We start from the raw sequence: 16,641 nt of genomic DNA, 5'->3' as shown, positions 1-16,641 counted from the left end.
CACAATAGCTTCAGATACTTATAACATTCCTTACATAACAGTTTGACAACGTGTGCGTCACGACGACAAGACAACAAACGGCAAATCAACCTATTTACACAAAAGCGAATTTACTTGCCTAAATATCTATGGCAAGGGCGAGTGAAGAGGAGAGATGTATCAAGACCGAAACTCCCCCATAGCGCGCGCCGAGGGGACTGAGAAATTTTAGGTTAGTGGACATGTAGGCATATACAAGGCAACACGGCAAATTTGTTGCCTATTTAGTTCGTGTCGTATTGTGCTTTTCGTTTGTGCGTCAAGTCATAGTTTGTCGTCGTCTCGTCATTGTACTGTAATAATTTGTGTGTTAATTAATTATTGAAAAATAATTGTTGTGTGTATGTACTTTGGATTACAGTGTAACTATCGTAATTAGTGTGTAACTGTTGATGTGTTTGTACGGTTTTTGGAATTTTACAAAAATAAATTAAATACTGAAAACGGTCCGGTTGTTTGTAAACACGCCGCGCGTGCTCTGTGTTTGACAACAACCGTTTCGAATGCAATTTCACTCAGGCGGAAACAAAACGTTGCGTTAAAAGAATAACTGCACAGCTTGAAATGGTGTTGTGAGTGACATTGAAATTCCGCGTGAAATTGTTCAAAAAAAATTCTGAATCTCACTTTATCGTGCCAAAAAACTTTAGTCATTAAGTTACCGTAAAATTATCTCTATTATAGTACAAAAAAGTAATTCAGCATTAAGGATAAGATTTAAAAAATTGCGTTTGCAGTGAAAATAACGAGACACGTGTAAAAACATTAAGTAATTCCGCGTCACTGAGAAAAACACGAGGGTCTACCAATGCTACTATAGCGATCGATAATATTACGCATTACAGACGAACTGAGAAGAGACGGAACGCACACAGGCGCGTGACGCACCCTCCCCCTCCGGCCCTCCCTCGAAAACGAAAGTAAACATTATACAGCTTTAAACTTAAACCGAATTTATAGTATAAGAGATAGGAGAAAGTATAGTACAAATACACTGTGATTTTGTTTTGTGTTCAGTAGTACGGAAGTCTGAAACTGTGATAATGCTAGTTGGCACAAATCTTTGCAATGTGAACACTGGTATGCTGTTTGGGTATAATCTGCAGAGTCCGATGAATATGGGGTCACGGCAGGGTTCTGTGGGAAGTATGGTGGGGACCACGCCGAGCACTCCTGTGCATGGGAGTGATAGTAAACGTAGCCCGCCATTGACCCCTTCAGAGAGGACCGGGGCGCCCCCTGGTGCGGGGAAGGACGCAGTGAAGCTTTTCATTGGCCAAATCCCGCGGCATCTGGAGGAAGAAGACCTTCGGCCGATGTTCGAGGAATTTGGAAAGATTTATGAGCTCACCGTTCTCAAAGACAAGCACACGGGCATGCACAAAGGTTGGTGTTTATTTACGTCTCAAGAAAATACTTGAATGAAAACGATTTCATATTATGATAACTGTATTTTCCTTTTCAGAAATACTTTATTAATTTCCCGCCAGAACGACCAGTATATTTTCCCTTTATCAAATAACCAATGAGGCCTTGTAATTTTCAGGATCGTTGTTTATTTAGAAACTATAATTTTATCTTGTACATCATTGGATTTAATAAAATAAATATCATAGGTATCATTCCGTTTAATATTCCACGTGTGTTCGCAACACAAAAGCAATGTTAATATTGGAATATAGTAAACCACTCACAGAAGCAAATAAAATAAAAACGTTTTCCATTTTCAATAAAAAAGATTCCCGCCAAAATTGTATTACTTAATTAAATTAACATACAAAATAATTAGAGGTATGTTAACACATCACGCATTTGGTTGAAAACGTGAGCAAGTGTTAGAAAAAATAACATGTTCCACACTAAATTATGAAACAAATTAATACACTTATTCCCATTTCCACAATTCATTTGTAGCGTGCCTTGTTTAAACTAGCGTTTTCTCAACGTGCGTTTTAAATGTATTATTCAACATAAGTTTCTTATTCTCTAATAAGGCTAATAACAAGTTTATCTCTTCCGGATGACGATCGATAAATTATTCAATTTATCATATACAGATATTATTATTTTATTCAATTTATCACATAGTGATATTATAACTATAACAGCGCGTTTACAATGCCATGTTTGTTTTTCATTTTGAGCGCTGTGCGTTAGACCGTATTTGAATGTTGAATATTACTTATCTTAGAGCGTGTTCTCAATGAACTTCTCATTGCTCAATCGAGATCCGTTGGGACGACGCAGTACGTTGTAACTCCGTATTCATTGTTTCCTATAGGGTTTGACATGCGTTGACGTACGTGGAAACTTCATACAATTTGTACGTTGTTCTGCGTTGATCTGCCGACGGATGTCAACATGACGGAGGACGGCGCAGCGCGACTGTGTAATGAGAATACGCTCTAAAGCGTCTTAAGTTAAAAAACGCTCGTGTAAATTAGGCAACGGTATTTTAGAAAAACACTCACAAATCAACCATTAGGTAATGAAAGGAAAGGCTTAATCAGAAATCAGAAATCTGGTCACGTTATACGTACATTATATAGGCATATAAAAACGTAATATATTTTGTAGCGTGCCGTAGTTCCTTTATACTTTGACTACGACTAATGCCCTTATAATCAGTAATTTAGTCGAGCCAAAAGTTCAACACAAGTGTGAAAGAATCTAAGCACTGTTGGTTCTCAGATTCTCAGTTCAGCGATATGGCCGCTGTAGCCGCCGCTGTCAATACAATTTTGCAAAATTTAACAAAAACAAGTTGCACGTACTTTACTTTTAATTTGACATTGATTTTAACAGGCACACCTCTGACTAAATACTAAATAAATAAAATATCAAAAATATGATATCCCGTAGTATGGAATTATTAGGAAAATTGTCATTTTCAGAAGTTGTCATTTTCAATATTTATCATTTTGGGAAGTTTGCATTTTCGGAAATTGTCATTTTAGGAAGTTGTCATTTTACGATTTATTGACGAGTTTAGAATAGACGTTCTCGGAAATTGTCCTTTTCAGAAGTTGTCTTTTTAGGAAGTTGACGAGTTTAGAATAGACGTTCTCGGAAATTGTCCTTTTCAGAAGTTGTCTTTTTAGGAAGTTGACGAGTTTAGAATAGACGTTCTCGGAAATTGTCCTTTTCAGAAGTTGTCTTTTTAGGAAGTTGACGAGTTTAGAATAGACGTTCTCGGAAATTGTCCTTTTCAGAAGTTGTCTTTTTAGGAAGTTGACGAGTTTAGAATAGACGTTCTCGGAAATTGTCGATTTCGGAAGTTGTCGTTGTCAACCTGAGGGAATTTTTCTTAGGACCCGCTAAAACTTCGTGTTTACTACTCGGTACTGAAAGAAATTTCTGTAGAAATAAGTAGTACCATTGTACTTAAGTACTTATCTGTTTTATATTTACACTGTTATGTTGTGTATAAGCCTCTCTCACCTATACTATGATTATTGCGTTTGTGAGTTGTATGTTTGAGGCGGGTAATCTCCGAAACTACCGAACCGATTTCACCATTAGAAAGGTATTATCCATGATTGCTATAGGCTATGTTTTATCTCAAAATTCCCGTGGGAGCGAAGCCCCGGGCAACATTTAGTAATGTTTTAGTTTTAGAGAGCTTGGATTATATTATATAAATTCAAGTTCCAAGCTCTCTAAAACTGCAAAGAAAACACAACGACCTTTCAACAGCACCGGCATTGCAATGCTACGTCATCCTGCTACATTTCATTGGTTACTTCCGAACAATTGCTTTGGGTAAAAATAAAAATTGGTGCTGCGTCACATTGGACCGTCAAATGCCATAACTTCCAGGTCGTTTGCCATAGACACATAAAATGTTATGCCACGATGACCGGAGTACCAAATCTTTTCCACATGCTTGCGTGGCAAGAAATTAATGTTTTTTTATCATTCAAAATTAATTCATTAATGGATTTTTTTACAAGGCTACCCTAAATATATAGCAATATTTCCAGGATTTCTGTAGTTATGAATGAAATAGGCCGTCCGTCCCGGTTTTAAAACCATAATAAAAAGCCTATGTCACTCCTGAAGGTTTCGTCTATATCCGTGCCAAATTTCATGAAAATCAGCCTAGTAGTTTTTGAGTTTATACATTACAAACAAATCTTTTCTCTTTATAATATTAGTATGGATAAACTCCCTGTATGTTTATTCATTCTAAATCACACAAACCCTGCATGGAAACATTACAATATATTTAGGGTAATCTTGTAAAAATATCAATTTATTAAATTTTGAATGTAAAAAATCATCTCTCAGACAGTTAGTCTTTGGACGGGGTATTATAATATAAAATAAATGTATTTAATTATGCAATGTATTTTTTATTAATCTGTTTAATGTCTACATTCCATTACGCAAATAGGAAGTCTACAAAACTGAGATGGGATTCGATGGAACATGACAGAATCATGACGCCGGAAAGGCTGAAAGAGTGACTTGGTTGGATGGGATGAGGTGGTCCGATGACCTATCGGCTATCGATAAGGGATGGGAACAAAGTGGTGACGGATAAAATGGAGGGCTACACTGGCTGGAAACAGAATGGGGAGGTGCGTAGTGGGACCAGTTTCTACAAACATTGCAATTTTCAACCTCAACCTTTCGCAGAGCGTTCCGACCGCTGCGCCAGCGCTGACGTTACATTTTTTCAAATTTTAACAAAGACAAGAATCAGTTTTACTATCTGACTTAAAATCATTAATCTGTATTGTGGTAATGTAAATTTTTTGAATGACTAGACTTCGTTTGCATTAAGTTTCCGGGATGAAAGGTATGTCCTTCTCCATACTTCAAACTACATGTATGCAAAATTTAAAGAAGATTGGATGAGTAGATAGATCTTGAAGAGGTAACAAATAAACAAACAAACGCACTTACTTTTAAACTCAATTATTATATTAGTTAAGATTGACATTGGAAATGATTCCTGCCTTAAGAAAATTAACGGAGATCGTATTGACAGCGTGGCCGCAGCGTTCGAAACGCTCTTAGAACCACCATATTTACAAGTGCAATTTATTCGATGTTAGTGAGTTTTAAATACTACATTACCTGTGTAAAGCAAAGTTGAGCGCAATGTAGATCTAACCATGCTTTATTTTCTAGCACGCGACTGTTTTGACGGCTGTGAAAAATTTGTCGCGCCATTTTTTTTTTCGTGGCGGTTTACTGTTTTGCATTTTATGGTTACTGAGGTCTGTGCACGCTCTAATATTCTATGTAAAGCGCACTCTAAGTATTTCATGCTGTGCAAATATTTATGTCTTTTCAGGTTTTACGTTTGTTTTAGTACTATTTTCTTTGCTATAACTCCTTTGACGAACAATTTTATTTAACTTTGACTTTCACCTGCGCGCCACTGTCGTTCGGACATAATGGCATACTTTGTGTTTTTCTACGCAGGTTAAAGTTAACGTCAAAATTGACAAGTGCAACCGAACCTAACTGTTGACAACTTTCTTTTCATAATATTAATTCACTTCAATGAACTGATAAAACATGACAGCTGATTGGTAACAACAGCATTCTCAAAGAGAGTTGACATCAGACAGCTAGCTGGTCGTACATAAAATGAACTGCATCTTCTAAATTTTGAGGTTTATTCTTACCCAGGCCCTGGGCCTCGGGGCTTCATAGCCGAAAATGAAACTATCAACATGCGAGAATGAGACAAAGAGACAATACATACAAGATAGAAATAAAGACAATACATTAATTTTTCATGGCCCCACTCTGAGTACATATGTTCAATGTAATTACTTTTTAGGAGCATTGTAACAAAAACAAAGGGTTGTAATTTAGGGACAAAATTAATTTCAAGTAAAATTTGCATCTTTATCTTCCGCGCCCCTGTAACTTATCTTGGGTCGCTTTTGTTTAAGCTTTTTACTTAATAAAGCTGTTATATTTACATTGAAATTATAAGTAATTTAAATAATATTATGTTTCATGTATGTATGTAGTTGTCAAAATATTATTATATTTTACCTATCGGTAATATATATATATATGTACGGTAATATATAATAATGATAATATTTTATCATATATATAATGTCAAATATGTTTTAAACAATATATTCAGTTTTTGCTTTAACATTGTACCGGGTATATCATTACTTATACATAACTTTGCCCGCGGTTTCGCCCGTGGTAATTTCCCCCGGGAACAGTTATTTTTCCGAGATGAAAGGTGCCCTATGTCCTTCACCATACTTCAAAATACATGTATGCCAAATTTCAAGAAGATTGGTTGAGTAGATAGAGCGTGAAGAGGTAATAAACAAAAAAACAAACAAACTTATTTTCGCATTATTTTATAATATTAGTTAGGATTAGTAAAAAAAAAAACAAATATGAAGTAAATAAATTATTTTAGCATGCATCGTAATAATATATATGTTTTACTATAAAATTTGTGTAATATATACAGAGTTCGTTTAAATCCAGATTGCAAAAAATATTCCATTATTATATCTCAAGAATATTATAACAACACGAGGAGTTACACATAGTCAGGTCTGCAAAGGAATCTGAACTTTAATAACATTTACATAAATCTTGAAATAGGCAAGCAACCGCAAAATTTTGTTAACAACCGAATAGGCCAGTTCAAAGAATAAAATGTATGAAAAAACCTTTAAAAAAGACTGCCACGTTTTCTGCTCGGCTGAATGTAAATAATTGCTCACACAAGCTTACATAAATGTTTAGAGAGTAACTGTTATCGCTGGTTACATTATGGATCTTATGTTGAAATGGAAGAAATACAAATTAAGAAAGATAAACGTATTTGCCAAGCTAAGCACTAACCCTGTATCGCGGGTGCGATGGACACAAACACAGAAAAACGGGTACAACACGACCAGAACCGCAGATAAATATTTGTAATCACAGGTACGAGTATTTTTCCACGCAAGGAATTTAATCCAGATAGCGGGGGGGCGTGGTGAAACCATTGCAAAAAGAAATAAAACAATAGATAAATAAAATTTGACATAATATAATATATAATGTAATTCGAAGTTCGATCACTGGTCGAGTCCAGAAAAGAACATAATAGCTCCACTGCCAGGCCATAAAAAAAAGTTTTTGACAGCTGTCAAGTTTGAAGTTTGAATTACCGCCAATTGTGTGAAGAAAATTTATCAGGGATAATCTAATTCAATAAAAATGTATATACCGTATATATTACAATAAGTTCGTGTTGAGTGGATGTTAATGTGGTAGTTAGTTAATAATAGAGTAATAATTACAGTGATAACAGTGTATACTTACCAGTGTGTTTCATCCTCTCCATACTTCTAACAGGACGAGATGAAAACCACTTTTTCCAGTTGGCCTGGGTATCGTATATGCATATATTAAAAAAAAAAACTATCGTGATCGTATATCTAACAAAATAGTGTCAACCAACTTTCTGAACTCAATCTGTTTATATATTATTATTATTATCATAATTTATGTTCGAAAAGTTATTTCATAACTGAAAGTTAAAACAGATATATGTTGGAATCATGATGGTAATGTAATTTATTTTAAAGATAGGTTACTTATCGAGAGTTTTAGACACAGTTTTTTAAAATTATAGTTATTTATTACTTAAATTATTAAGATTCTTATACGAGTAACATATTTTTTGGGATAAAACTCTGAACTTATTGTCAAATTGAAAAAAAACATGAGGTCTATTTTCAGTCGGACGGTAAGGAAAACGTAAAATTTACGTAGGTATCTAAGATTGTATTCATAAAAACTCAGTGAATTTTCACAGACAGAAGTTTTTAATCCAGGTATATGACAGTTATTATTTTTATTCAGATATTCTGGCTGACGTCCAAACATATTTCTAAGGCTACCCAACAGAGTTGGTCTCAAAAGTTTTGGAAGAAATAAAAATATACTTGGGTACCTATGTATCCTCGAGATACTGAAAATGAAGCCAGATATACATAGGTACATAATATTTTCTTGTTTGTTCTTTATATTCCTGGAACAACACATTTATATAGAAGCAAAATTAGATTTAGGGTGGATTGCACCAATCACTTTGACGTCGATTTTAACCTGTGCGCCTCCGACGACGTTTAGAAAAGTGGCGTGCTTTGCGGCAAAGTTTTTCTGGGCGGGTTAAAGTTAACCATCCGTTTCGCGCGTGTCTAGGTCGAGATGAAGGCTGTTCTAACCATCATTATAATCCATACTTTCATACTATATAATATTATAAGTACTTGTCGGTTTGTCTGTAACGTTTTCACGGCCAACCACTGTGCCAATTTTGATTTCTGAAATTTGGAATAGATACAAATAATTAAGTTTAAATATAATCAACCGCAGGCGGAGCCGCGGGCAATGGCTAGTAAGAGTAGTTTGGGTGTGCCATCATATGAGTTATGTATCAATATTATTGTTGGGCCATTAAAATAAAAAACGTAAACCTAAACTAATATCACTATACCTATAGTTTAACTAATTAAAATTTTGATGGACAAAATGAAGATTTCGCTGCAAAGGTTATTTCGTATTAACCCCAAGGGGCGCGGCACGCTAGCTCCGGCACTTATCGACACAATGGGGTCATAATAACTCCACTGTGGTGAAAGGCAAGTAGCACAAATGCTGGAACAACAACGCTGAAAGCAGGCTGATTGTTGCTCTTGAATTTTTCTCTGCCTTTCCTGAGCTATGCATATCTTAAACGCTGACGCGGTGCTTTGTGTTATAATTTTGACGTGTCTATCTGCATATACTTTTAACCCCAGACGCAAAAGAGGGGTGTTATTAGTTTGACCGCTAAGTGTCTGTCATTCTATGTACGTGGCACCGAAGCTCTTCAAAGGGTGAACTGATCGAGATGCGGTTTTTTTTATATTTGATAGCTAATTTTTATGCAGTGGTCCTTAGATATATTTGATCAAATTCGGTTTAGCCGTTCAAAAGTTGTAGTGAAATGAATATTGAAAGTCGTGTTTTTTTTTAATTTGTCTAACAAATAAACTTGTTGTTTCTGTCTTTCTAGCAAATAAATTCAAAAACCACCGGAATTATTTTAAAAATTCTATCACGAATTGAAAGGTACATTCTCAGTGGTAACATGGCTATTTATGTACCACGAGCAAAGTCGGGGTAGACCGCTAGTTGTAAGTAAATTAATTTTAATGCCATAATGAGAGTGATCTATGGTTGTAGAAATCTGGTGTCTGCAATATACTAGATGTCAAGGAACCTGAAAATCAGATCTCCTCACCCTGGTATAATACATTATAACATTACTAGACAGTTTAGTCGGCTATGTAATAAAGAAATTAACTCTAAATTTATTATGATAATCTGCACAAGCTTAAATAAATAAATAAATATATTAAGACAAATCACACAGATTGAGCTAGTCCCAAAGTAAGTTCGAGACTTGTGTTATGGGATACTAACACAACGATACTATATTTTTAAACAAATACACATATAGATAAACATCCAAGACCCGGGCCAATCAGACAAAGATCATTTTCCATCATGAGCCGACCGGGGATCGAACCCTGGACCTCTCGGTTCAGAGGCAAGCACTTTACCACTGCGCCACCGAGGTCGTCAAAAATAACTTAATATTATGATATGACATATCAAGCAATCGATAAGATAAATAAATAAATCAAAAACTACTTCAATTAGTACATTTCATTTCTTATACACTTCGTTCCATATGCCTTATTTCCAACCAAAACGGATGTGTATTAATGTTAAAGTATACATAGGTGATAAGCATGGCACGTGGTTTAGTTTATTTATTATTGACGCGAGGGTTCAAAGCGGGTACAGTGAGATATTCCTCCAAGAACGCCCATTTTATTAGCACTCATTGTAATGGCTCCTAAATATACATATTTTTGTTAAGTTTTAAAAGATTTTTTTATTATTATCTTTAACGTGGAAAAGTACAGTCGTAAAGCAAGCTGAAGCAGCACATTCGTGCAATACTGAAAACTATCTGAATCGCGAAGTAAGAGAAATTAACAGTTAATGCTATGCAAAATAGGTTTCTTTTTGACCTCAAACTATTATTTTGTCCCCATGTCGTAAAAGTAGTATTTCGTCGCTTACATTTTACCGCTAATAAATTAACTGACGAGTGACGAAACTCCAATCGCAATGATACAAATTTTAACATGTTATATATTGCGTATTTTTTTAAATATCTTGTATCTTGTTGACTTGCTCTCTTTTAATGTCAATGTTATTTGAAACGTTGGTGCTCAGAATGTGAATTTCTCGTTACCTTCAAATAGTATCTTTCTTCATAGTCATATTCCTCATGGCTGAGGGTCGTGGTCATTACACACACAACTTTCTTGGCATTATTAATGGAGTGGTTTGCCATTGCCTTCTCCATTTCACACACAAGTTAATAATAATCAACCAGTGTGCAGGTTTCCTCACGATGTTTTCCTTCACCGGAAGCAAGTGATGAAAACTACTATATATGAGTCAGATTTGTATACAAACTTATGTGGCACAAGTAGCATTCTGGGACCTTTCGATCCACAGGCGGGCATCTTAACCATTACACCACCACCGCTTCACCACCAAATAGTATGGTAAAGAGTAATATTTACAAAGGTCTCTATGCAGCGGTAATAAAGGCAATTTTGCAATGAATTTCGTGATATTTTGTTTATATGTTGGCAACTGTACAATAAAATATTCACAATGTGAACACGAGCACGTTGTCTTAACTATTATGTAATACTCATTTTGAAAGGGCTTAACAATAAGCCAGTACAAAGGCATACTATGTTTCTGTACTAAGCGATGGTGATTTAATAGTAAGCCCACTTGTGAAATGAAAGGTCTCAGGTTCGAAAATTATGACATGAAAAACTTATGAGGATAAAATGGAGAACAAAAACTTGGAAAAGAGCACCCACCGACATTTCACGGGTGTAGACACAACCTGTGCTATATTCAGAAACAATAACAGGTAAATCCTATGAAATGTAAATAATAATAAATAAATAAATATAAATACAAAAAGACAAATCACACAGATTGAGCTAGCCCCAAAGTAAGTTCGAGTCTTGTGTTATGGGATACTAATTCAACGATACTATATTCTTTAACATATACGTATATAGATTAACATCCAAGACCCAGGTCAATCTGAAAAAGATTATTTTTCCATCAAAAAATGAATATCTACATTAATAATAATAATCATGAAATAGCAAAAGCCTGTGTTATGCCGTTTGAACACATCGAAATAGTAAAAGCCTATTAGGACGTATTACGTTTTAGTGTTGTGGCTACCACAACATTACCACCGCCATATAACCAAAACCCAAGATTTATCAAGGATAAGCACAAGCACTGTATATATTCATTCGATTCGATTCCTACCTTCTGATTATTTATTTCGCTCCAGAACTACTTCCCCAAAGTATGAACATCATTAGTAATTCTGGCAAACATTAGCATTTCTTTGTACCAACAATATAGAAAGTCAACTATAAACTGAATACAGTTTACGAATTGTCTAAACAGAATTCCTCGTAGAAGTTAATATATCAAGTTTGTGCGTTCGTTCAACTCCGTAGCAATGCTACGGCGTAGCCGTCGTAGTCCGTAGCACCGGAGCTTCGTAGCAGCTGTAGACATTTTATTAACTGTTTTGCGAGACAGTTCACTTCGCACATAGAAATAAAAAGTAATATTTTTGTTTTTGAATCACAAACAAGTGTATACCTTTTGATACGTTTTTTGACAAGTAGTGGGGGATAATGTGGTCCAAATAGATTTATTTTTCATATTAATATACAATTGTAATATTAGTAAAATTTGTTAAAATATGATCTTAAATTTTCATAAAAAAAAAACTATTTAAAAATACATTCAATGCTACAAAGGCAGGCTCACCTAATAAATATAATGTGGGCTTAATTTATTATGGAAATAAAATTCTAAAAGGGTTGCGTTTGTAAGGAGCCCACGTATACTAAATTAGAACATAGGGTTGGTACAGTCGACTTCATAATTATTTTCAGTGTGATTTTATTAGGCAGTCCACTCTCTCTCTCTCTCTCATCTCCACAGTTCTCTTTTGCATGTTAGTCTCTAATTACATAAACGGCCGTTTGTCGGACTTTAAGTCTTGGGATGTGTTGCCTATTGCCATAGACCTAACGTTCATATGCCTGTATTTTATAATAATTATTGCGTAATAGATTGATCATTTACAATTATTAAGTAGTAAAATTGGATAAAAATGATGAAGCGAACTTTGATTGAATTTTCTTTAAATGCTTAGTAACGGTACATGCGTTTGCGCAGAATTGCTATCAACGAACAAATAATAAGAATCATGGTGTACGATTGTGATGTTGTAGTTATGAAACAAATATTGTTGCATATTTATCCCATAGTTGCATAAACATTACTAGTTTTAAGCCTCGTTTTCTATTTATTTTGGTACGGATTTTACTCGTCCACTTAATTTTCAACTGGCAACTGACGTTCATTTCGGAGTCTCTTAATATTCTGCGTGCAAATGTCAAATTAGGGCCCGTCCGTGAGAGAGATTGTTTATTATGAGGCATTTTTTTCAAATTCAAAATTAGAATACAAGATGGAACTTCAAATATGATATACCTATTTACATTAAAAAATTACATAAAATTACATTCGACTTCTAAAGCGCGAGTGAAGAAGAAGCCGCGCAACAAAATTCACCATAGCATTCTATATTAAAGAAAATCCTTTAAATTGTTATATACTATTATCCAAAATTCCACTCAATAGATGTTGCGTCATTGAGTTAACAAACTGGAAACTAATCTATCGCATTTATGATATTAGTGAAATACACATCTTAAACTAAAACCATCGTCAATATGGACCCATTTCTCGCCAGAGAATACCATAATTGGCTCCTATTTCAATAAAGCGTTTGTATATTATTATTTAGAACACTCATTTTTTAAAATTTGACTTTTAAAAAATAAATGAAAACTATAAAAACAGTTATTCAACTGTTTTTATAAAGTTTTCACAAATCGAGAAATGCTGAAGTTACGGCAAAAGTTGGTACTGCATGTCGTATTTTAATTATTTCCTTTATCGGATCTTTTCAATAAAATCTCAGTCATTTCAAAGTTTAGTTCCATGTTTACATAGTAATTCCAGTCGTTATTATAAAAAAATATGACATGACAAACGCGAAGTTCGAACGGCAAGTTGTCGACCACGTGTGTCGCGATCGTCGGAGTCGGTTCGGATCGCGTCGCACGCATGCGCCGTGTCGCGCGACAGCCGCGTGACGTCACGCTCGCCGATCTCTCAGTCGACAGCCACACTGGCCAGGCGACACGCCAACATACGCCGGCCCGCGCGACTCGCTTCGCGTAAACAAAACATGCAACTATGACACACCGCTGTGACGGAAACGCGCGATTATTTTAACAATTTTGGTGTATTTAGTTCCATTTTGATGTATTCATTTTCACGTTCTGTGCGACTTTAAGCGGCGGTTTATGTGTTACAAAATCGATTCGTAAATCGTGTCTTTTTATTAGTGCCATTTAAATTCTAAAGTGATATGAATAGTTATAGCGCTAATTGGTATCTTATCGCCAGTACAAAAGTTTAATATTTTGCCTTCGCTCCATTTAAGATAAATTAGACAAGCTTCGATTGTACAGTAATAGAAAAGCTAGCTAGATCGTAATTATAGACTAACAATATACTTTTACTATATACAAATTGACCGGTATATTTAGCTCAATGTCTTTGATTTGCGGAGGTGAGTGTGTCTGAAATAAGCCACGTGTTAAAAGCATTTTCGTGTATAAATTTACTTTATTGGATAATGTTTTATTAGTAAAGCTTAGTTGATGAGTCATACAGTGAATATATAGAAACAAAACTTAACTCATTACGGAGCGTGACTTTCATTATGTATAACAACAAATTAATAATTCTAATTATTTAAAAATAATTCACTTAAAATAGATTTTTTTATGAAATCTTATTAATAAAGAATCAAAACTATAATTTACATTGTTTCATGATAACCAGTAAAAGAAATTTTAATGACAAGATACTCAAAGCGAATTGAAATAAATTTAATTATTTTTTCATTATAAATAAACTAACAGTTATTATGTTTATAAAAATTCTTATTTAAAAAATATGATAGTCAGCAAGCAATACAATGATATTGGTGCACACGACAAAAAGCGACGAAATTTTCAAAAATAACAAGAAAAGAAATAACAAAACACAATCTGGAAAAATAATTCGGAATGATCACAGCAGATGAACGGAAACTAGATTTCAATTAAGATAAAGTTATTTAAATCGTTTTGGACGTTTAAAACAATAACTCGGTAACTTGGCATCAACACAGATGTGCTCCAACTATTAGGGGAGTCAGTTACAAGAATAAGTATAGTGAAGTCGGCCAAAAATTGTGAGATATTTCCTACTGGCATCTTGCCGTGGCCAGTTTTCAGTGATATTTAATACATGTACGGAATTTAATTTGTTTGGGAATTGAGTTTCGCATGTTGACAAACGTTGTGCCAACTTATTAACTGTGATTCGCTTTTATAAATATAATATGGACAATGTCATTGTGTAACGTTTTTCGAATTTAATTTAAGTGAAAATATAATTCGCCGAAAAACTATTGGCAGTTAGTTACCTATTTGTAATTTTTGTTTTGTCTAAATAAAAAAATGACTTTTAAACATAATGCTTATAAGATTTTAACGGGCAATTCACTAACTGGTACAGCGTTATTGCAATAATTATTGTGAAATTAACATGAGTATAGAATTTCCAAATTAATTACTCTTGATGTTTTGTTGTACATAATCAAGCCTGTTTATGTATAACAATCGTTTACATCCATGTCATAATGTAATTGTATTCTTAAAAAAAGATCATAAATTAAATCAGTACATTTCAGTCAGTTATTTCAATGTATATTTCATAAAATCAAGAACAATATTATAAATAATGTTAACCAATAGAAATTTAAATTAGAATAAATTTCTGCAAATCATGCTTATTCTTTTATATTAAATTAATACTAAACTTATGAACATAAAAAGGAATAAAAGTGCTTAAATTACACGAAAATGGTTTTTCTCGTGGCTGTAATAAATATATTTTCATTACCCGACTACTAAATAATATAATTTTTATTTCTTTTTTAATGTAAATGTTCAATTTTTGCATCATATTAAAATTGTTTACATGCATCTATTTACTCTAAATTAATTATATATCTTAATATCATATCATATATATATATATATATATATACTCGTATATGTAATGATGAGCCCAAAGCCTTAAAAATATACTAATAACTTTAAAAGTTACAACAAGGCTTTATAAATGAGAATCTCATACGTATTAAAGCAAACTGGATGTTAATAATGTTTTTAAAAAATGTAGTCGGGTATAAAGTGCATTAACAGACCAGTTAATGGTTTTATACGGGAAAATTTGCTTTGCAGAAACCGGCAGCGGCCCTCTAATGTCTGAGCCTATTCTGAGCCTGTACAAATCCCCTGTATCAGGTAATATTAGCATTATCTTGCTATTACTATATCTAAACGTTTATATTGAATGTATATCACGTTAGATACGTGATATATCAGTAGTTGATAAGGAGCGATGCACGATACAATGGCGAATGTGTACGTGTGAAGCTTGTGTTCTTATCATTGTACGTTTTTTTTTTCAAATTGTTTGTTTAAATTAATTTTATTAATATCATTCTAATACCGCTTAGAATATACTAAGAAACACATTAGTAGATAAACTAAGCTTTGGTCACCTAACAGCTGATTTAACTACTAAATTTTTATTGGTTTTCCTTTGATCATGTTTCATAAAGAGAAAGTTAATTATATGCCTTTTTAGTATAAGGATATGTTTTATATTATAATTTTTAATGCCTAAAAAGGCATTAAAAATTATATATAATTATGTATAAATTTTTGGACGACCTCGGTGGCGCAGTGGTAAGGTTCTTGCCACTGAACCGAGAGTTTCCGGGTTCGATCCCTAGTCGGGTCATGATGGAAAATGATCTTTTACTGATTGGCCCGGGTCTTGAATGTTTATCTATATTATGTATTTGTTATAAAATATAGTATGGTTGAGTTAGTATCCCATAACACAAGTCTCGAACTTACTTTGGGGCTAGCTCAATCTGTGTGATTTGTCCTAATATATTTATTATTATTAAATATGTTTTAATACAAGTAGGTAGTTATTTTTGGAAAACACCTTATATTTTTATAACTAAAATCAATAGGTTTACCTAAGATTAAATATTGTCATAATTTAAGTTAATTTTATGACATTAATAAGAAATAACATGAATATTTATGTATATAAAAAATATGAATATTTCGCTACCATTATATAGCTGTGTATGTGTTCTATATAACAGGTAGATAAACAGTTCATGCGTTGTACTTGTCATGGAATTTTGGCGATAAATGTTCTACTGTTCAGAATTTGCCTCTATTGATTTACGCGTAAGTGTTCGAGTCGCTTCGA

The 16,641-nt window shown here is 33.7% G+C and overlaps 1 protein-coding gene across 8 annotated transcripts in view; it reads left to right on the top strand.

Annotated features, from left to right (window-relative positions):
• bru3 (bruno 3) overlaps positions 1-16,641 on the top strand; it is a 616,612-nt gene that overhangs the window by 104,708 nt on the left and 495,263 nt on the right. For 2 of the 8 annotated variants that reach the window (XM_053757109.2, XM_053757108.2), the window contains exon 1: positions 242-1,425. The exons of 1 other annotated variant lie outside the window; for it this stretch is intronic. In XM_053757109.2, coding sequence (XP_053613084.1) covers positions 1,083-1,425 — 343 coding nt within the window. In that variant the 5' untranslated portion in view covers positions 242-1,082. Of the gene's footprint in view, positions 1-240; positions 1,426-13,414; positions 13,862-15,587; positions 15,651-16,641 lie in introns of those variants that run through there. 5 more of the 8 variants (XM_053757114.2, XM_053757104.2, XM_053757111.1 and 2 more) reach the window with 4 other exon arrangements.

This window comes from Plodia interpunctella, chromosome 16, assembly GCF_027563975.2.
Source record: "Plodia interpunctella isolate USDA-ARS_2022_Savannah chromosome 16, ilPloInte3.2, whole genome shotgun sequence".
NCBI classification, from domain to species: domain Eukaryota; kingdom Metazoa; phylum Arthropoda; class Insecta; order Lepidoptera; family Pyralidae; genus Plodia; species Plodia interpunctella.
Note: the sequence above shows the minus strand (reverse complement) of the source record. Positions and strands in the feature narration are given on the sequence as shown.